This window comes from Scylla paramamosain, chromosome 43 (genome assembly GCF_035594125.1).
Source record: "Scylla paramamosain isolate STU-SP2022 chromosome 43, ASM3559412v1, whole genome shotgun sequence".
Classification (NCBI taxonomy): Eukaryota; Metazoa; Arthropoda; class Malacostraca; order Decapoda; family Portunidae; genus Scylla; species Scylla paramamosain.
In genome coordinates this window covers 12215599-12237596 of record NC_087193.1, presented here as the reverse complement: position 1 = coordinate 12237596, position 21998 = coordinate 12215599, and the positions used below count along the sequence as shown (strand labels likewise).

The window sequence follows — 21998 nt, the reverse complement described above, 5'->3', positions numbered from 1 at the left end:
TTTCATTTGCTAGCTTATTCCATTTATCTACCTTAATCTGGCAGCTTTCAACATTTATTTGTCATTTTCTTTCTTAATTTTCTGTAGGCACTGAGAAAACTACATTTTTTTTTATTCTCCACTTAGTACACTATGACAAACCTTCCTTTCAGCATAATGTACATATTAGTATTATTATTTAGACATTCGTTTCTTGTATGTGTCTTGAGGTTGACTGTGGCTGTGAGTAACATGTGTTTTCCTCTTCACTTCAGAACAAGTTGATGAAGTTTATGGGAGCATGTAACGATATTGACCGGGCCGTACTGAAGTGTCTGAAGGCTGAGGTGGGTTGCCCTGAAGTGTGTCAAAGGTTAGGTTAGGTTCATATTAAAGAGAAATAGTTACCTGAACAGAATGGCAAGGTACCAGAATAAGTAAATGTCTGTGCAGGCCTTAATGAACTGTGCCATCAACAGAGGTTGTAGTCTTTCCTGTCTTTCACTTACGAGTTAGTGATGGCCTACATGCTTGTTATGGTATGCTTGGCAAGACCCAGGAAGACAAGACAATCAGTTGGTAGGCACTACAAGAGGATGGTACACTGTAATCACATCTGTGTATACCTCATGATGTACCTTGCCATCATCAGAAGTTAGTCTTTCCTATTTCCTGCTACACACTTGCACACCATAACACCAGTGAAGTCAACTGAGGTCAACGCACCGTGCCATCCACAGAGGCTGCAGAGGCGAGCCAACAACATAGCTCAGGCCGAGGAGAACAGGAAGAAGATCCATGCCAAGCTGAAGGAAGGCTACGACTGGAGGAAGGAGTAAAGGTGACATCCTGCAGCCGACACGTCCTCCTGATACTCAAGGGCTTCAGCAACAGGCATATCCTAATTACTTGAGAGAAGGGGTTTACCCAGCATCACAACACAAAAGGGACTCAAGTTTTGGAACTCCCTGTCAGGAAACGCTCGGCAGATTTTCTGTTCGGGTACCGTCTGGTTCTTGTCTCTGCTGCTCCAAGTTGTTTTTCTCTCTTGTAAGTATTGAATGTATGCAATTCTTTATATCTTTGCTTTCTTGACCTAATTTAAGCCTTGTAATTCATTTTTCTCTTTGTCAACTACACATCTTTTATGATTAACTTTTTTACATTTTTGCTTGTCTAATGTATCAGATGTTCACTAATCTGCCATAGAAAATAAATTACTAGTTTTGCTTTACTATCAGTCTTTTCCTTCATTAGTTTCAGTTTGTAACTTCCACCAATGCGTAAAAAGAACTTTTGTTACCACACTTTCTTCTCATCTGTCCTCTTTACCAGCATCTGGTCTTTTGCAGCTTCCACTTATGCATAAAATCTGAATCATTACACTTCCTTTGCTTCAGATTTTGCAGCTTCCACCAGTGCATAGAAAAAAATGCACTACACTTTCTTTTCATTTGTGCTTCTCTTTACCAGCCTCAGGTCTTTGCAGCTTCCACTAATGAACAAAAACTGAATCACTTCATTTTCTGTTCATCTGTGCATGTCTTTGGCAGCTTCAGATCTTTACAACTTCTATAAATACATTAAAAACCAGCCTACCACACTTCCTTCTCATCCATCACCCTCTATACCTACTTGAAGTACATGTGAAAAGCACCACTCATGGACACCACCTCCCCAGAATCAGCAATGCTTCCCCCGGCCATGGAGGGCAAGATTGAGGACACTGTGGACCTCAACCTGCAGTACCCCAGTGTGAGTGAGCGGTACTGGACTAAGTACTATTTCATACCAAAGGAGAGGAAGAAACCAGGCAGCAGTGGGGAGGAGAAGGGGAGCATGAATGAGGGAACTGGAGAGACAGAGAAGGGAATGGAGAACGTGATGAAGGAGGATGACGAGACTGAAAAAATGGATGTAGACTCAAACCACACGGAGGAGAAGGATGATAGGTTGTGTCTGCCTAGAGAGGGCACAGCAGAACACCCCAAGATGACGTACTCCAGCCTGGACAGCAGCGGCCATGTGTGTGTGATGGTGCATACCAATAAACTGTGCCTGGTGACCCTCTCTGACAGGCACCCTGCGTTGGCACCCGGCCAGGAGATCACACAGGTAAAGGACGGGTGTTTGGAGGGATGGAGGAGGCAGAGAGAGAAAGAGAGAGAGAGAGAGAGAGAGAGAGTAAATAAGGGATTAGTAACCATTGTGTGTTAAAGACAAGAATGTTAGGGAAGAAATGGAGAGAGAAATGGATAGAGGTTAAGAAAGGGAGTAGTAACCATATTGTCTGAAAGAGAAGGATGATAGGAGAGGAATGAAGGGAGAGAAAACGCTTCACCCAGTCACCTGTTTGCCCACACACACCAGTAACACCTGAGCCTCATCCCTTGTTACCTGACAGGTGAGCTACGAGGTGGGCAAGTTTAACCGCCTAGACAACCAGGTGTCTGGGAAGGGGAAGCGGGGTGCCCAGATGATGGGTCCTCAGTCACCTGTGTGCATCATTACCTGTGCTGACGGCTCCAGGCATCTTGTGCTGGCTGGCGTACATGGCAAGCTGGTGGAGGTGTGTACGTGTGTTTGTACCTGAGTATTACACTTTTCTGTGGTGTCAAAATAGTTTATCAGTATTCTATTTTTTCATGAATTTCTTATACCAGGTTACAGTTTTCCCAGTAGTACATTTAACCAAACTGCTTTTACAGACACTGGTTACTATGGAATGCCACTCCTAATGCTCTCTCTACCCCTTTCTCACTTCCCCTGCCATTCCAATCATGTATTTTCTCTTTGTCAGCCTTTCATTCTTCTACCAGACCTCTAACTCCTTGGTGCCTCAGGTCAATGAGCGACTTCTGGCCAACCCCAAGCTACTGAGGGAGAGGCCAGATGCTGAGGGCTACCTGGCTGTCATCCTGCCGCCCATCAAGAACGGAGATGGCCCGCTCAGGCGCCTCATCACCGCCGAACAGTACCAAGAGATGTGCTCCTGAGACGCTGCTCCCATCAACTGTTGCTGCTTGTATTTCTTGGCCATTGCTCTGCTGCTTGGTGTCTTTTCATGTCCTCAATTTGCTGGGAGGTTTTTGAGTCATTACTTTGCCATATGTTCTCAGTTTAAGCTCTAGTATCATTGATTTATTATTTTTCATTATTGTGTACTGTTATTATTTTCTTTATCAGTCAGTTATGAAGTTCTAGTTACATGCTGAAGAAAATGTTACTGTAAATCTTGAGTCAAGCAACACAAGCATCATAACACATTCATTTCCACTCTAAGAAGCATTTTTCCTTCAGTCTCAACTCTAATCTGCTGCCAGTCTAACAAAGCTCAATAGGTTCTAAGCAGATGAGGGGACTTGAGAATGAACGAAGAAGCTAAACATAACATGTCTCCCTCAGTCTGAACTCTTCCACTCTGCTGCCAGTGTAACAAAAGATTCTCAGCAAATCAGAGGACTTGAGAGTGAGGAAAGGAGCTAAACAGAGGAAGTAATGTTTGACTTTACCCAGACTGGACACTTCACCTTATTTTTGTGATGGATCTGAGCCAGGCAAACTACATGGGGAGTAAGGAAGCCAAGTGCTGATAGTGTCATGTAGTGTTGGCTTTAGTTAGTTAGTTGTAGATCACTGTTAGGTGTTTAATGATTTGGTTTGCTATGGCTAGTGATGTACCTCAGATTTTTGTAGTTATAATTTCATGTTCTTGATAGGTATTTTTTTTAAGTTCATGTTAGTAATTAGTTTGATGCTCATAACTTGGTGGTTTTCTATGGTTATTTGTGTACTTCTAGAGATTGTTGCTGTGATGTATATTGTGTAGGCTAATTTTAAAGTCTTATTTCAGTTTTTGAATATGTATTGCTGTTTTATATTACTTTCAAGTATTCCATAAGGGTTCCTGATGAATGTAAGCCACACAGTACAATATAATGACACTTTAGTGAGCAAGTTAAAGATAGGAGCCTTTATAGAAGACTAGAAAGCAATGCAAGACACCAGTAACCAATAGAAGACCACCGAGTTATGAGTCAACACACGGGGTAAAGATAGGAGCCTTTATAGAAGACTAGAAAGCAATGCAAGACACCAGTAACCAATAGAAAACCACTGAGTTATGAGTCAACACACAGGGTAGTGACCTATCAGCACTTGGCTTTTTGTCCGGTAAAGGCTCATGCTGTTTGCTTGGCTCAGGTGTGGATGGGATGAGAGGATGCAGTTTTAAAGGGGAGTAGACATATTGGCCTTTAGTTGAAGGCAGGTAATATTGTAGGAATGTATACTGGTAGGTGAGGATGAAGGAATGAAAAATAAATAGAGGTTATGAATGGAGTTATATATTTGAATTTCTGAGGAAGGCAAGCAATGTACAAGATTTATAAGGAAAACATTTTATTGTATTTGATGTACATATGAGAAGATTACAAGAAAGCCTTTGTATATAAAAAAAAAAAAAAAATATTGATATGAGAGTCTCCTGAACTCTTATTTCCATCTGGTGGTCTACTTTCCGGCTACACTGCCAAAAAATGAGAACCAGCGTGTGAAGACTGTGCGCCCCCCCAACACACCAGGGAATGTAGGGGTGTATGGTGGCTGTGGGCTGGACGACCGTGGCCAGGACGGCTTCTAGAGATTTGGAGATGGCTGGTGGTGGCTGGAAATGACTTAGAGAAGCTGGGGACGGCTGAAGGTCACTTGATATGGCTGGGAATGGCTTGATACAGCTCAGATTGGCTGGCAGTGGCTGGAGCAGGCTGGGAACGGACCACAGCTGAAGAAGATCTGCAAGAGAAAGATGTCCTCGTATACAAAGATAACAAAAGACCTGCCTCAGTGTAATACAGTGGACACAACTTAATCAATCTCTCTCTCTGTGTAGGTCTGTGTGTGTGTTCCACTGCTCCTTGTTCTATCTTCACTTTCCAATTACTCTTCTGTTATACTCTCATTTCTCCATCTCTCTCCCACATGCAAACAGGCAACAAGTCTGCTGAATCATGACAAACACTTCACTCCCACGCACTCCAAATACTTCCTTATTTTTCTTTTACTTTGAGCCTTATGTCTTCAAACAACCTTTGCAATACATACCTACTACTTTATTCACTCCTTAATAAATTCACTCGTTCACGTAACATCACACACCAATAATCCTACTTATACTACCCTCTATGTGATGTAAAGTAAAATCTTGCTATATGGTCTTGCTATATGGCAGACCGGCAATCCCACAAAGTGACCCAGACAACGCAGCACAAGTCACTCATACACATCATTCGCACTTAGCACCGTAAATCTAAATCGTTTCGCTCACCATGTCTGCTTTCAAAGACCACAAATAATCAACCGGCTTCTCAAGAATGTTTCCCCCTATTAAAAATGTAGAAATATTGTTAATCTGTCGCTAGAACAGTAAAATTACCTATAGAAACCCCAGTCACTACAACTAAAGCCTTTTGAAAGTATCGGAGGTACGGCGCTGAAGTGTTGCGGAATTATCATCCTCGTCAGTCCGCCGGTGGAAAGGGACAGTCACGTCGTCTACCCCACTACACCCCATAAGTAAAACAATTTTACGTAATAATGCCTCAGACAAAAAATCTTACTACTTACCTAACAATGCCTCGTCTCCTGTGTCTTGTCAAAAGCGGGTCTTCCCCGTCGCTCCTTCCTCACAATGCCGAGCCACCTGAAGACTCAGCCGTCACCGCCACCGTCACCTGCCTCACCGGTTCCGGCGCCGGCTCAGCTCAGGACACAACCCTGCCCCTCTGAAGCTCTAGGATACAGTGACCGGCTTTCTCCTTCTTTCCTACCCTTTCCCTCCGAGTATGCGCAGTAACACCCCAACTGTCTCATGAAGCACGTATTATGAAACACCGCTCTCTCACCACGACTATTTCCAAAGGGTTCTCAAGAGTAATTATGCTGTTAATAATACAAAAATCTCGTTCATATGTTACTAGGACCATAAGACCACCCTCAAAAACCCGCATAACTTCGACTAGAGCCCTTTCAATATACTGGAGGTGCGGCGCAGAAGCGTTTCAAAATAGGGTCCCTCTTCCTTGCGTTTGATTCACTCCCTCGTTCACTCGACTCGTCCACGCTCTACTAATGCTTATTTCTACTTCTGCTTCTACTTACTTGTCTTCATCCATGCCACGTGTAGGCCTGCAAGGTGGCTTCTTGTAGCTTCCCTTGGTTTCTTACGTTTTTATGTGGTGTAAGGTAAGGACAAGTGGAGTTAAATAAGGAGAGATCGTTAAATAAGCTATTTGGAGATGATTTCATGAGGTGATTAGGTATGATAGATATTGATAGATATAGACATACGTAAGAAGATAGATAGACAAATAGGTAGATACGCAAATAGATAGGTTGATAGATAGACGTTTAGACAACAGACAGTGTGAGTGAGCTGATTAATGCGTAGATAGATAGGCAGGTAATGAAATAGTTAATAAGTAGAAGGTTGGGTAGATAGATATTCAGATAGATAGATTTATAAGACGACAGACAGACAGACAGAGAGAAAGGCAGACAAAGAGAAACATAAGAAGATAGACAAGGTGATTACATTTTTACGATAGCTGTGTTACTATTGGTGATCACACACACACACACACACACACACACTCTCTCTCTCTCTCTCTCTCTCTCTCTCTCTCTCTCTCTGCTAGAAACAAAACAAAAAGGCTGAGTTATTACAAATTTATTTACAAAAGACTGTATAAAACATGTCACTGTCTCTCCGAAGTTTCGTGAGACACACGCTCGAACCCCACTAGCGAGTCTTTTTACTGGTTCATCTTCGTATCATCTTCTGTCAGTTGTTCTTTGTTTGTTCTCCAGAGATGCTAGCGGTACAATCTACTATCACAATGACCTTAGCAGAGTGTGTTAACTTAGTATGGAATGATGGAGGACAAGTTACGACCAGCAAGTAACAAATAAATGAAGATACGGGTAAAAATAAGTAAAAATAGATAAAAAAAAGATATAGATAAAATGATAGTTACAAATATATATAAAGTACAGATAAAAAAAAAAACAATGAAATAATAATTCGCTCATTAATAACCTCTAAAAATAAATGAAAAAACAAAAATAAACATAAAATGAAGAAAAACTAGACAAAAAATAAATAAATAAATAAATAAAAATAAATAAATAATCTGTTCATATTGATAACTTCTAATTGATTCGGCGATGAAATGGAAGGTTGCATACATTTTCGCATACTCCATCTTTTCTCCCTCAAATATCTTACAGTTCGGTGCATTACGTGTGTGTATGTCTGTGGTTATGGAGAGTAAGACAAAGTACAACAAATCTTTCATAAAATACGTGAATGTGTAAATGTAAGATAAACTTTTCCTTTCCTCTTTTCTTACGTCCTTTTTTTCATGCATCTTTTTTTTTCGGTGTATCATATTGAAGTTTTTTTTTTTCCTTAAAGTAATATAATATATACGTTTTCTTTAAATATTAATGTTTTTTTTTCCTTTTTTTCTTATATGATAGTGGAATTCCTATACTTCATTTCTTTATATAGCGTAATGGCTCTTTTACCTTTTTCCTTTGCTTTTCATGTTTCTTTTTTATTCATATTGTAAGTTTTATTTAAATTTCAAAGTTTTTTTTCCTCATTATTTTGTTCTCTCTCTTTTATTTCAAGTTTCTTTTCTCATTAACAAGTTCTTTTGCACTTTCTCCATATTTTCTTTTATTTCAAGTTTCTTTTCTCATATTAAGAGTTTTTTTGCATATTATCTTTATTTCTCACATCTTTTAATGTTCTTTTTCTCATTTCAAGGGTTTTCACGTACTTTCCTGAAATTTCTCTCGCTTTTCAGCTTCCATTCTTCACATTTCAATTTCTATTTTTCATATTTTCTTTCAAGAGTTATTTTCTTTATATTTTCCATTCTCTCCCTCAAGTTTCCTCACCACACATTCACCCAAAGCTCGCAGTCACCTTCCCTTTGACCTCATCTTTCCTGCTCTACTGAAGGACACTTGGGACACGGGAGGGTTGGGTTAGGTCAGGCTGGTTGGCTGGGTCACATTAAGTCAGCCACCCCCTGCTGCTACCCACACCCTCCCTACCTACTATTTACTTGGCCCTTACTCACAGTATATGCAGGGATCTTTAAAAACCAATTGCCTATTTGAAGTCCTTTGTAAACTTGATCTAACACTATTCAAATGACCTGTAGTCTTTGTATCATGGCGCCTACAATTTCAGAGTTTGTTCTCAGGGTAGGACAAGAAATATTGGGTTTAAGCTTGATAATTAAGTAAGGTTTTAAAGAGATAGGAAGGAAATGGTAGTCAAACAGATTGGTGGATGAATAGAACAGACTCAATAATCAGGCTGTCAGTGCTGAGTCAATACTGAGCTTTAAAGCATTTGACAGATGTATGGATGGGGATGACAGGTGAAAATCAAGAGATGGGAACCTGTTAAAGTATCACTGGAATTATGGAAACACCCTTGAAAACTCTGTAACTTCTACTGGAGCTTGTCAAACTGTCAAAATTCTCACTGAAATCATGAAAACACCCTTAAAATCCCACTGACTTTCACCAGAGCCTGTTAAACTATCACTGGAATCAAGAAAACCCCCTTGAAAATCCCAGAGAGAGAGAGAGAGAGAGAGAGAGAGAGAGAGAGAGAGAGAGAGAGAGAGAGAGAGAGAGAGAGAGAGAGAGAGAGAGAGAGAGAGAGAGAGAGAGAGAGAGAGAGAGTTAGATATTACTCTGTACTGTGATAATATATATATATATATATATATATATATATATATATATATATATATATATATATATATATATATATATATATACCAAAAGTTTCCTTACTTAAGAGGCCATTTAAGTAGTGACAGATTTAAGTAAAAAAAATTCTGTTACAATTAGGCAATACATCTTTAAATACTCCCTTTTTTGCACCTAACACAATCATAATAATAATGATAAAAAATCAATAAAGGGATATATATATATATATATATATATATATATATATATATATATATATATATATATATATATATATATATATATATATATATATATATATATATATATATATACCAAAAATTTCCTTACTTAAACCACAAAAAAAAAAAAAATACAAATCAAGTTAAAAAAAAAGAGAATTATAGGCAAATAAACCAATAATCATAATAAATACATTAAGACAATACTGTTAATTACACCTTAAAAGTAGGTAATGTTGTGTCTAATTAATTAATGTAGTGATGCACTCTGACGTGGCATTGGAACCTCTGAGTGGACACATGAAGCCTCTCTTGAGAAGCCTGCCTGGTGTGCACTCTGCTCCTGTGGTCACCTTGGCTCACTTTGGCTGGTGGCTGTGTGGGTGTACTGAGTCAGGTCTGCTTCTCTCTCTCTCTCTCTCTCTCTCTCTCTCTCTCTCTCTCTCTCTCTCTCTCTCTCTCTCTCTCTCTCTCTCTCTCTCTCTTACTTCTCTTAGTTCATCTTATTTTTGTCTCTCATCTCTCTGTCTCTCTTTTTCTTGGCTTCTCTTCTTTCTTTATTTCTCATCTATATTTGTCAATATTAACTTTTTCTTATCTTTATTTCTTATTTTCTCTTATTTTCTTGTTTTTTTTTTCCCCCTATCTTCTTTCATGTTTTTTTCTTCAATAATTTATCTTATTTATGATTGTCAGTGTCAGCTTTGTCTACTGCTTGTTTTTTTCTAACTTTCATTTAACTCTTTCTCTTTTTAACTGATTTTTTTTTATTATTTCTCTCCTTTTTTTTATATTTGTCAATATCAACTTCTTTTCTTTCTTTTTTATCATATCTTTATTCCTTCATTTTCCCATCTTTACTAATATTAACTACCTAGATTTTACATATTAAAAAGAAAAGACAGTTTCAAGAAAAGAGAGAGAGAGAGAGAGAGAGAGAGAGAGAGAGAGAGAGAGAGAGAGAGAGAGAGAGAGAGAGAGAGAGAGAGAGAGAGAGAGAGAGAGAGAGAGAGAGAGAGAGAGAGAGAGAGAGAGAGAGAGAGAGAGAGAGAGAGAGAGAGAGAGAGAGAGAGAGAGAGAGAGAGAGAGAGAGACAAGCAGGCAAGACTCAGAATGCAGCCCCACCAAGTTACCTGAGCAGCAAACCACACCTGAATAGTCTAACCCTGTCTGTCTCGTCCATATTATCTGTTCACACTGGAAAAATATAAACATTCTGCCAAACACACTTAAGAAACTATATACACTGCTATATACACTCATGTACACTCAGACACACACACACACACACACATACATGCAATCGTGACTCTGTAATGGCAAACTTGTGGTGTTTCCCAGCCAGAGTCTAGTCTTGTAGCACCAGAGACCTTTAAGAGACTCCCAAGTTTTGATCTACTGCTGTAATCTTTGTCTCCTGCACTGTACTGGCGATTCAATGCATTAAAGTACTTGTTGTCTTTCTCTCTTTCTCTGCCACTCACTAAAATGAAGAAAAATTGGCACTTAAAAGCCCAAGGTGCCTGCAATTCATTTTTTTTCTTTCTCCATTCTTGTTGGGTGAAAATAATGCAACTTGTCTGTGGGTGAATTGCGGGCGCCCTTGGGTGAGGCACACTGGAAGATGTATGAAGAATATGAAACGTTTACACTTACTCACTTGGCATACAGGCACTAGGAATGGCAGTTCTGATACATGTACGTACACACACACACACGCCTCCTCTACACTCCTCTCTCTGTCTCTGTCTCTCTCTCTCCATCAATCGGTTGGTCTGCTGCGGCCCATCGCGCATCAAAGCTTTTCCCTCTGGTTCTCAATTCAGGGGGAAAATCGAATCGCTTGACAAAAATTTGGTCACACACACATACGTACAAACACACAACCAATGACTTTGGTAACTTAAATTTATTCTTCTGCTTTGTTCCGACGTATCTTTTGTGCGAGATTATTGTGAGTCTGTCTTTCAACTTTACATTTTTTTTACTTTCTCATCGTTTTCGAACTCCGAGTTCACTTCCGAGTCCTCGATATCACAGACATTGTCCAGGTCTGAGGCGGAGGTGGTGGAGGCAGCGCCCCCCCACAGGGACGCCCCCTCCTCCTCATCATCCACGCCAGAGATGACCGACATGTCTCCCCCAAACTCACTGAAACGCTTGACCGTGTCGTGGCGGCGGTTGCTACGGACGCGGTACGGGGAGTACGTGACGCCGTGGCGGTCCTCGGGGAGGTGGCTGATGGGGGCGGGCTGGTAAGTGGCGCTGTAAGGGTTATCAAGGGAATTAAGGAGCTTGCTTCTCTCATCTTCTGTTTCTGTTTCACTGCCAATTTGGTAGTGTGGAAGGTATTGGTTGGGGTGAGTCTCGTATCTGGAGAGAGAAATGTGGGTGTACAGATGTCTGTGCATGACAGTCCAGTCGTGGGCCGCTGGTCTCAAGTGTTTCTCTCCCCGCCAAGACTGTGTTCAGAGGCCACAGAAGTCACTGGCCAGGCTTTCATGGGTGCTTTCCCTACTGACACTGCAGGATACTTGTTAATCTTTTACTGGAGACATGAAAGCACCCCTGAATGCCCCAGTAACCTCCACTAGGGCCTGATGACAGCAGTTGAGGCAAGGCACTGAAACACTCCAGAATGCAGGCCTGGGCGTCGCCAAGACAAGCAACTCAAGAACACACAAGTGATGGAGGAGGCAAGCAGTGCACAGCCTTCCTTCCCTCACATGAGAAAACTGCCAAACTGAACAGTGGTGGAAGGAAGTGCAAAAAAACTCAAACATAATCAATTCAATCATGCAATGAGAGAGGCGGTGGAGGACCTCAGCGGTGCATCAAGGTTTGGGGAAAGATATGAGGTTGTGCAGCAGATTGGGGCTTGTGAGGAGCAGGTGGGGTGCAGAGAGAAGCAAAGAAGGTCCTCTGATCGCAGTCGAGCTTTGAGAGGATCTGTGTGAGGCAAGGCTGACTGACTGACTGACTGATAGTGACTGGAAGATTGAGTGATAAGGCCACATTCAAAACACCTTACTCTTTCACCTCAGCTATTTTCCAAGGGCACAGAAATGATTAGCTGGCTTCTCAAGAGTGTTTCTTCTGTTAATAATGAAAAAATCTTATCAAGCTGCCACTAGAACCATAAAACCATCCTTGAAAAACTGTGTCACTTCAACTAGAGCCTTTGGAATGTAGTGGAGGTGCAGCAGAGAAGTTTCTGAATGCAGGCTGTGGAGCGAGTGAGTAGTACAGGCCAGACAAGCAAGTGTGCAGTCTGTGGAGGACCAGAGCGTTGTGGTGAAGCTTTGAATCTGATGCTCGGTTTTGCAAGAGCACTGAATCACAAGACAAAAGATCAAGGAAGAGTTGTAATGCTTGTTGGGTATTTTGTGAGTTGTCAGTGAGTTGTTTGGGTTCAGGTGACTGTGCGAGTGACTGCAACAACTGCACCCTTGTATGATAAAGAGAGTGTTTTTTTTTTTCTTTATGTATATGCAAGATTTTGATGCAGGGAGTGTGTATATCATACTGCACGTTTGTAAACCTTGGGGGAGTGTGTTTTTCAAAATGTACGTAAGAAATTTTGATGGTGATATCTAGAACAGTTTTAAAATTATATATTCCACCACAAAACACAAACGGTTTAAAAACTATATATTGCACCACAAAATGATTACTTTAAACAAATAACTTTAATTTCAACATTTAATTTAACTCTACTTGAACTTTACGAAAGAATGCTTCCATCCAAAACAGATAAAAAAAAATACTGATTACAAATAACATGATAATCTTAAAAATACACCAGGAAAATATAAAAAAAGAATAAATAACTAAAGGAAAGATACAGAAAAGTAGGAATCATTGAAAGACCCAATTAATATACCTATTCATCACTCAACCCTTTGAACTGTCCCCTGTAGCAAGCCAGCACCTTCAGTACACCTTTTACTCCCTCATCATTTGTTTTCCCTGGCTGGGTGCCTCTCTTACGTGGAAAAGAAAGAAAAAGAGAGACAGTGAGAGAAAACAAAAAATCCTCTTGCTTAGAAAAATAAAAAGAAAACCCTCTCACATAAAAAAGAGTAAAAGGAAGGAAAAAAACATAGAGCAAGGAGTACAAGAACCCTGAGCACCTCGCTTTGTGAAGAGAGACATCCAGGAATCAGAGAGAGGAAAAGGAACAAAACAAGAGCCCTGGGGAAGCAAGACAAAGAGGAAAAAACCCTGAGGAACCCTGAAGAAGCAATAAACAATAGGTAGACCCACACAAACACTGACCTGTGAGGCTGAGGGGTAAAGAGGGAGGCGTCGGACTCAGCCCCGGCGTCAGAGTGTGGTTCCAGGAGCTGCGAGGTGTCCAGGTCCGGCCGAGACTCCAACTCAAACTCCGTGTCGCACTCACTGATGAGTTCGTCCGCTGGCAGGGTCTCCATGTCCCTGCCGGGGTCCACGGGTCCCTCCACTGTGGGGGGAAGGGGCAGCAGGTGAGTGAGTGGTGGGAACAAGTGGTGAAGGGCATATAAGTCACTGGGGATTTACACTAAGTCACCAAGAGTTCCTAAGAGTTACTGACAGTGACTAAGAGCTCCTAAAAGTCAGTAGGAGTCCCAAGAGTTTCAAATATTCCCCAAAAGTGGCCAAAATTTGCTGACAATCCCTCAAGAGTCACCAAGAGTCACTAAGAGTCACTAGAGTCCTTAAAAATTCACTAAGATTTACCAAGAACCTTTAGGAATCCCCAGGAGCCCACAACAACCCACAAAGAGTCCCCATAAGAGTCCCTGCATAGTCTCACCAGGCGGCAGGAGTGGCTGGCCCTTGGAAGCCTCCACCACCACAGACTCGTTGGACTCGTTGGAGTGGTAGGAGGAGGAGTCCCTCACTTCGCCTCCAGGGACCTCCATGATGTTAGGCAATGGATTCTGAGAGGGTCTGGCCCAGTCGGAACAATCCCAGTGGTAGCCTGCTGTCCCGCACACCACAGAGGAGGAGGGATGGTGGGAGGGAGGGAGGGAGGGAGGGAGGGAGTGAGAGAGAGAGAGAGGGGGAGTTAGTGTGTGTGAGTGATTGTCAGTCAGAAATGTTTTGTTTGTTGGGTCCAGCCATGTTCGTACTCTATAACTCAGTAGATTTCTGGCTGATAAACTAGTAATTGAACTGAACTGAATTGAATTGAGTGAAGGAGTGAGTTTGTTTGTTTGTGAGTCAGTTGGTGAGTGAGTTTGTTTGTTTGTTAGTTAGTTGGTGACTGAGTTTGTTTGTTTATTTGTTTGTTAGTTAGTTGGTGACTGAGTTTGTTTGTTTATTTGTTTGTTGGTTGGTTTGGTATTGGGAAATGGTGTTTACTGAGTGTGTGAGTGAGTGGGCAATACTGAAATAACATTAGCATTTTCATCAGAGGGTTATGTTACATTAGGTTAAGTTAATTCAGTTCATTAATCTCACAGCTAATCCTTTCATTGTGTAGATCATGATTAAAAAAAAGAAAAAAAAAAAGAGAGTGGAAAAAACATTGTATTTTTGCCCAGATATAAAAAGTCAGTGTCTGGAAATGAGTAGGGTGACGTTAATTTAATGCCATGATGCCCAAGCAAGTAAATACATGAGTGTCTGAGCGAATGTTGAAATTACACAATAATTTCTTTCCCTGATACAAAGAATGAGAATTTATCTTCACACAACATTCATGAAACACTTAACTTGAGAGAAACACTTAAGTAACACAATCTGCTACACAACACTCAGATATATCTACTTACTTATATTTACTTAACACTTATAGTACTTAAAACATCAATCACACCATATTTACAACACTTAAACACTTAAGAAATCCACCACAACATCCCACACTTAACACAACACACACTCACTTATCTCTCACACTTAAAATCAAACCACACTTATCACATATTCTCACACACACTTATAACAATACCACACTTATATCTCTCATACTCTTATTAATTTTTTCTCACACTTAACATAAACCTCTAACTCTCTTACACTCACACACTCTCATCCTTCACTCCTCTCTCTCTCTCTCTCTGTCTTCTACTTAAAATTGTCTTAATTCCATCTTTCAGCTCTAGTTTATTCAGTTTATTTAGCTCGATTCCTTTAAAAAGTCCCCTAAATGATGGACTAAGAAAAGTATATGAATAGATTCAAATGTCATGCAAGGGAAACACAGCCATGTCGTTTGTAACAAAGAAATTTGGTGTTTAAAAGAAAAGAAACAAAAAAGAAAAAAATAATAATTCCTATCTATTGTTTTGTTTGTTTGTTTGTGTCAATTTTCCTTCATGTTGTGACTGATTGACTGATTGACTGACTAACTGGTCAACTGACTGTCTGACTGACTGTATGGATGGGTGGAGATAGGTGTTACAAAATGACTGACTGACTGAATGACTGATTAAATACAGGCACTTGAATATGACCATTAACTGACTGACTGACAGACTGACTGATTAAAGATAAACACCAAAGCATTACTGATAGACAGACTAATTGAAGACTGACTGACTGACTAACACCAAAAAATGACTGATAGACTGAATGATAGACTGAAGAAAGACTGACTGGCTAAACAAACACTGAAACACAACTGACTGACTGACTGACTGACAGACTGACTTGCTGATGAGGTAGACTTGGTTTACTAAAGACTAACTGACTAAATGACTGACTGAACACCAAAATCCAGCAGACATAGATAGATGAATAGACTAACCAAAAACTAACTCACTAACCAATGTAAAGCCAAACAAACTAAACAAAGAAGCAGCAACACATACCAAACCAAAACACACAAAAAACACACAAAACACTCAACATGCAAAAGCTTCACCAGAGAAGGAGAGAGACAAAAGATAGAAAAAAGGAAGCATTCAAACCCAACCTATGTACCTACGTTCTTCCTTCCTTACCTGGCAAATCATCCATTGAGGTTCCTGATCGCACACTAGAGTCGTCCCGTGCACTGCTGTCAATACTTAGCTTCTTCAGGCCCATGTACTCATTGTGACGGAACTTTACATCTGTTGGGGACAAAATGGTGACCTGATGTGGCTGGTGAGGTGGTGAGGTGGTGAGGGGGTGAGGGGGGTGATGTGGTGGGGTGGTGAGATAGAGAGCGAAGAGTGTGTGTGTGTCTGTGTGTGTGTGTTGTGTGTATGTGTGGTGAGGTGGTGGTGATGACACAGACAGAGATAAAAAATGAGAGGAGTGAGTGTGGGTTTATTGGACAGAAATTTAGCACGCGGGCATGTGTGTGTGTGTGTGTGTGTGTGTGTGTGTGTGTGTGTGTGTGTGTGTGTGTGTGTGTGTGTGTGTGTGTGTGTGTGTGTGTGTGTGTGTGTGTGTGTGTGTGTGTGTGTGTAGTCACTCCTCTCTCCATGTGTTTTTATAATGATGTGGAGTAAATTATATATGATAAATGTGTAAAAGAGAAAAAAATAGAAGAGAAGGATGAAGAGGAGTAGGAGGAGAAATTATAATCTTTCTTCATCAGTTTAGGGAATTAATAAGATCCAAAAAAATACACAAATGAAATGAAAAAACAAGAAATGGAAATTAAATACAAATAAATTATATAAACAATACGAAAATCATGACTATTCTCTATGTATGAAAAATATAAAAGTTTAGCACTGGGAAAAGAATAAAATAAAAGATCTTGCTGAAACAAAGTGAAAAGAAAATAATGTTGTCTGTGTGAGGTGTGTGCATGAGTGAGGTGAAGTGAGGCTGTGAGTGTTTGGGTGTGGCAGGGAAGTGAACAACTGAGATGTGGCAGACAGCACAGTGAGGCACCAGCACACCACCAGCACCCCCAAGTGTGACTCTACCACAGTGATTTAAAGAAGGTCTTTGGGAAGTTTATGTTTGGTAAGTAAATCAAAACTCAGGCAAGGAAAACAACACAGAAAGGGTAATAGTAGTAGGAGTAGTAGTAGTAGTAGTATTAGTAGTAGTAGAGATGGTGATGATAGAGGTGACAACAAGCCATTACAGGGTACAGAGAGCAGTGAGGGAGGCAGTACAAGAAGGAGGAGAATACAAACCATTCTGAATCTTGTTATTTTCATAGTAGGTGTCCTTCAAGTTATGAGCAAGGGCATCCTTCCACGGCTTATGCAAGCTGTCAGTGTCTACTGGTGTGGCAGTGCCAGGGGAGCACAAGGCGGAGCCCCGCGTGGAGCTCACGGTGGAGCCCAGGGTGGAGCCCCGGAGGGTTCCCAGGGGGTTAATCTGGGGGGTGTGGTGGTGATACAGGCTGCCCGGCTTGGATATGTTTTGTACAAAGTCCCGGGAGTATTGGGGGAGGTTCTCTAGCTCGTCCCCGGCGGAGCCGTAGCTACGGATGGTGTCAAAGTTGTTTAGCGGCATGTAGGCGGGTTCGCTAGGACTAGTGGGGTAGGAGTCGGGTCGAGGCGTGCAACCGTGCGGATTCTGCAACACATACAAGCCAACACGACAGTCAGGCACAGCAACACAACACTCAACACGCCTGGCTGCCGCGGGAAGGGTGAGCGGCATGGTGGCCGGCGCCGCACCGCTGCCCCACCGTGCCTCACCTTGGGGCGCCCCGCTCGCCCCTACACTCTTGCCCACATCCTGGGACACAAGGGGTGAGTCGGTGTGCCCCTGAGGTGGGTGAGGCAGGGCGGCGGGCGGCAGGGTGAGTGAGGGACACACCTCCAGGAGTGACTGCTATGTTAGTGTGGCACTCTAGAAACACAACCTCAACACACTTCAAACTAATGGAAATGCAAGTAAAAATAATCCTTCAAATGGCACATGCACAGCTTCTATTGGAAACCAAAAAGTCACTAATATGCAAGTAATACAGTGAGATATAATGAAGCAAGTCTAGCAGTGGACTACTGATAAATGTCTCAATAATGTGTGTAAAATATTCCACAACAGCTACTAAAGTAAAAGAGGAAAGCATTGCACTTCATTATTGTCATCAAAGGTACCAGAATATTCCATCACCTCTCCTTGTTACTTCATTAATAACAAACAAAACCACTGCTGAAAGATGAAATTAATGCTAAGACTACACCAAAGCACACACACACCCTCACACACACACACACACACACACACACACACACACACACATCCTGAAACCCTGAAGTACATTTTTTGGGGGCGAGTGACAAACTTAACACACACACACACACACACACACACACACACACACACACACACACACACACACACACACACACACACATACATACAAAAAAAAAAGCATAACAAATTACCTGAGAGGCTTCCAGGTTACTCATTTTGGAGTTTCGCTTGTAAATGTTGTGGTGGTTGTCGGTGTTCTTTGGCTTGAGAATGACATGATTGGTCTGCTCTATCAGCTGGCGGCGACGCGAGGCTCGGCGCTCCCGGCAGTGCATGGCCAACACAATGATGAGGCCCAGGATGATGACGGCCACTATTCCTATCACTATGTAGATGATCTGAGGGGAGGGGAATGATAGGTGAGGTTGATTGATAATGTAACTTGATAACAGAATGCCAGTAAGTTAACCAGTGCATAGTCGGGGTGATAATGAGGCCCAGGATGATGACGGCTACTATTCCTATCACTATGCAGATGATCTGGGGGAGGGGAATGATAGGTGAGGCTGGATGATTGAAGATAAGGGATGGAATATGACTTAAAGGTATGTCACTTACTTAAGCAAATCATCCATCTACCTCTCCATCAAACAAGACCAAGATTAACCCACAAATATGACAAAAAATGTAACAAAAGGCTGGGAATTTATAACCAACACCCTTAACTTCAGCAAAACATCACTATCCCTGCAGCACACAACACCACGACTCACCTCCTCCAAACCGATATTGAAGAAGGATCCCTTAATCTCCTGGCAGTACATCCCGGTGGTATTGGAGAGACACATGCACCTGAAGGTACCATAGGAGTTGATGCAGGTGCCCCCATTGCGGCAGGGATTGGTGGCACACTCGTTGATGTCTACTGTGCAGTTTGGCCCTGTGAATCCCTTGCACTTGCAGATGGGGCCAGAGATTCCCTCCTCACACACACCGCGGTTCAGACACGGGTTAGGGTTGCAGTACATGAATTGGCAGCGCGACCCAGAGACATGTGGCGGACACTCACACATGTATGTGCTGCCAATGTTGATGCAGTACCCGTTGTTAAGGCATGGGGAGGAGGCGCAGGGGTTGGAGTCTGTCTCGCAGCGAGAGCCTCTGAAGCGATGGTGGCACTGGCAGATGAAGGAGGAGCCGCGTTCCTCACATGTGCCGCCATTTAGACAAGGCAGCGAGCCACACACACCAGGCGGCTGCAGCGTCTCCTGGCACAGAGGCACGATGTGGGTGAGGTGTGTGAGTGCTGCTGCTTTGGATGATGCTGTGTGGGTGAGCGGCAAAGGAATGTCATCCACTTTGGGGTTGTCCACGCACCCCACCAGCCCCTGCCTTGGGTCCTGTGCCCCAGTCCAGGGCCGCACCTCTGCTCCAATGTACAGGTGTGGCTTCTCCAGGTTGAGGAGGTCTGAGGAGCCCGGTGAGGAGCCCTGCACGCGGTGGTGGCCATCCAGCACCAGGTCGGCCGTGCTGCCATAGCGCTCCAGCTTAACGTGATGCCAGCGCCCATCATCCACCTGCAGCGTCTTCACCACCACGCGCCCCTCGCCACTGCCCAGGTCCCACCGGTAGTGCAGTTGGCCATTCTTCAGCTGTATGGAGGGAAGTGTCATCAGGATTTTGTTTTAGCAGTTTCAATTTCAGGTTTTTGAACAGACAATACCAAACTCCAGAACATAACAAGAACACAATAACTCACCATACAACACCACAGACACTCACCATAACCCACCCCAATCCAAAAAAAAAAAAAAAAAAAACACAGTACCTCACCTCAGAGCATCACATAAACACTCTAACTCACCTCCAGGATGCTGTAGTCAATTCTCCCGGCGGTGAACATCAAGTTGCCGGATGGATGCAGCGTCCTGAACCAGAGGGAGAAGGAAAAGTGGCGGTTGATTGGATTGTGAAGCGAGTACTGGGCGTAACTCTTCCCCTTAAAGGACATTGGAGACACGGGACTGTAGCACTCAGGCCGCATACTGTCCAAGATGCAGCTAGACTTGTTCTGCTGGCACTCAGACCCAACAAGACCTTCAGGACACAAACACATGAAGCCCAGTCGTGATACATCTGGCACACAGGTCTTGAAGGCTGGGCAGGGCTTGTGGGCACACTGGTTGTCCACCACGTTGCAACGTGCCCCGGTGAAGCCCGTGGAGCACACACACTTGGCCTCGTGGTGGTGGTGCAGGGACACAAAGCTCAGAGTGTCCGTCACGATGTTCACCTGCTCGTCATCCAGCACCACGTGTTCCTCACAGCGGCCATTCTCGCAGGTGTCGGCCGTGCACTCATCCTCCACCACCCCCATCACCTGCAGGCCCAGTACTGACTCCAGCGTCTGCCGTCCGGAGAATATCTTCTTACGCACAAGGTTCCTGGAGTAGAAGTCGTCCTCAGATTTACGCACGACAAACAGGACATCTAGGTCGGCTGCCTGTCTGTAGGGCTTCTGGTACGCCTTCTTCCTGCTGTCCCTGCTGTCGCGCCGCATCCTGCTGGGGCTGTCCTGCAAGCTGAGGATTATGACATCACGGGACTTCGCATTCAGCAGATTCTTTATCGCTCGGTGAAAACTCCGGCGATAGGACAACAGGAACTCCTCCGGGCTGGCGCCTCCCAGCTGGATGATGACAGAGCTCCTCACCATCTCCTCTGTCACGTTCACCACATCCACATCTGCCTTGCTGAATGTCGTGAACTTGCCATCCGTCACTGAGATGTTCACTGTGTAGGCACCCTCATCCAGGCCCCCCAGAGCTGACAGGGTGCCATCGCGGGGGTTCACATTGAAGTACATCTCACTCATGCCAAGAGGGTCGCTGGCAATAGAGTAGGTGAGGACGTCGTACGGGTCCTCGTCAGCCGCCTTCACCTTGCCCAGCAGCCCGCCCTCATACTCCCAGGTGTGCACGAAGACTGTCACATCCAGGGGGAATACCACTGGCCGGTACCTTGACTCCTCAATGATCTGCAAGGAAGTGAGGTGCTCTAAGATACACACAGCTTTGCAAATGAACACCATTAAATTCTACTGGGCATTTTTCAACTTCCTATGATCTGGTAGGGAAGATGCTATGAGCTATGTACAACTTCTTCATCCCTTCCTGAGATGTCTTCTATTGTAATTCTAGCTGCAAGTCTTAAAATTCCTTCACATTTTTTACAACACTCCAACATTTACCATATCATGCCAAACACATCCCAATAACTGCATAAAATACACTCCAAGCCAATAGCAACAACCCCACAACACTCCCAAGACACCCCTCCCTAACCAACTCCACAAAACATGCTCACACCAACACCACAAGTACCTTTCACTCCCATCCACTCACCACCACAAAACACCCCACATGAACACGACTCCCAACCTTACCACCCCTGAAAACACCCAAGCAACACCTCTGTAGCACCTCACCAACCCTCACCCCATCACCAATACTAACCTTTACATCAATCCAAGTTTCAGAGAAGAGGGGAGGCCTGCCATTGTCATACACTCTGATCTGCAGGCGATAATGTTCTTGTATCTTGTGGTTGAACTTGGTGGCAGTACACAGTTCACCCTCCTGTGTTATTCTGAAGGCATTATTGTTGTTGCCAGAGTGAATCTCAAATGTGAAGGGGCTGCCATTCATTGCTGCGTCGTCGTCGTCGTCCTTCACCTCAAATTTGAAGATCAGGTACCCCTCTGGCTTGTCCTCCTGTTGATTTGGGGTTCAGGTTAGATTAGGTGAGGATTAGAAGATTAGAAGCCTGTCTTGTTTGTTATATGGTTGGGGTGGTTAGATTAGGTTAGGTGAGGACTGATAGAAAAGCCTCTCTTGTCTGTTAGATGATTAG

The 21998-nt window shown here is 43.0% G+C and overlaps 2 protein-coding genes and 1 long non-coding RNA gene across 9 annotated transcripts in view; 1 reads left to right on the top strand and 2 right to left on the bottom strand.

The window, feature by feature from the left end:
* The first annotated feature begins 821 nt into the window (after positions 1-821).
* LOC135093404 (protein Abitram-like) lies at positions 822-4460 on the top strand. The gene is made up of 4 exons (XM_063992679.1): positions 822-1029; positions 1661-2094; positions 2384-2548; positions 2823-4460. Exons 2-4 carry the CDS (start codon positions 1669-1671, stop codon positions 2973-2975), a joined length of 744 nt encoding a protein of 247 aa, XP_063848749.1. The 5' UTR covers positions 822-1029; positions 1661-1668; the 3' UTR covers positions 2976-4460.
* Positions 4310-8763, bottom strand: LOC135093405 (uncharacterized). Its single transcript, XR_010263339.1, has 2 exons — positions 5605-8763; positions 4310-4773 (listed from the first exon to the last, which is right to left on the bottom strand). It is a non-coding gene; the product is annotated as an uncharacterized LOC135093405 (long non-coding RNA).
* Positions 8764-10028: 1265 nt separating this feature from the next.
* LOC135093402 (fat-like cadherin-related tumor suppressor homolog) overlaps positions 10029-21998 on the bottom strand; it is a 65710-nt gene continuing 53740 nt past the window's right edge. For 5 of the 7 annotated variants that reach the window (XM_063992670.1, XM_063992674.1, XM_063992677.1 and 2 more), the window contains 9 exons: positions 21602-21859; positions 19951-21123; positions 18860-19738; positions 18278-18484; positions 17069-17456; positions 15932-16042; positions 13795-13965; positions 13278-13461; positions 10029-11372 (listed from right to left, as the gene is read on the bottom strand). In XM_063992670.1, the coding sequence (XP_063848740.1) occupies positions 10973-11372; positions 13278-13461; positions 13795-13965; positions 15932-16042; positions 17069-17456; positions 18278-18484; positions 18860-19738; positions 19951-21123; positions 21602-21859 (3771 nt within the window). In that variant the 3' untranslated portion in view covers positions 10029-10972. The remainder of the gene's footprint in view (positions 11373-13277; positions 13462-13794; positions 13966-15931; positions 16043-17068; positions 17457-18277; positions 18485-18859; positions 19739-19950; positions 21124-21601; positions 21860-21998) is intronic. The other 2 variants (XM_063992675.1, XM_063992673.1) reach the window with 2 other exon arrangements.

Excerpts from the sequence above, each read along its gene's own strand:
- LOC135093404 (XM_063992679.1), top strand. The coding sequence starts at position 1,669 with ATGCTTCCCCCGGCCATGGAGGGCAAGATTGAGGACACTGTGGACCTC. Across the intron at positions 2,095-2,383 it reads CCGGCCAGGAGATCACACAG|GTGAGCTACGAGGTGGGCAA; the intron begins GTAAAGGACGGG and ends GTTACCTGACAG. Across the intron at positions 2,549-2,822 it reads TACATGGCAAGCTGGTGGAG|GTCAATGAGCGACTTCTGGC; the intron begins GTGTGTACGTGT and ends TTGGTGCCTCAG.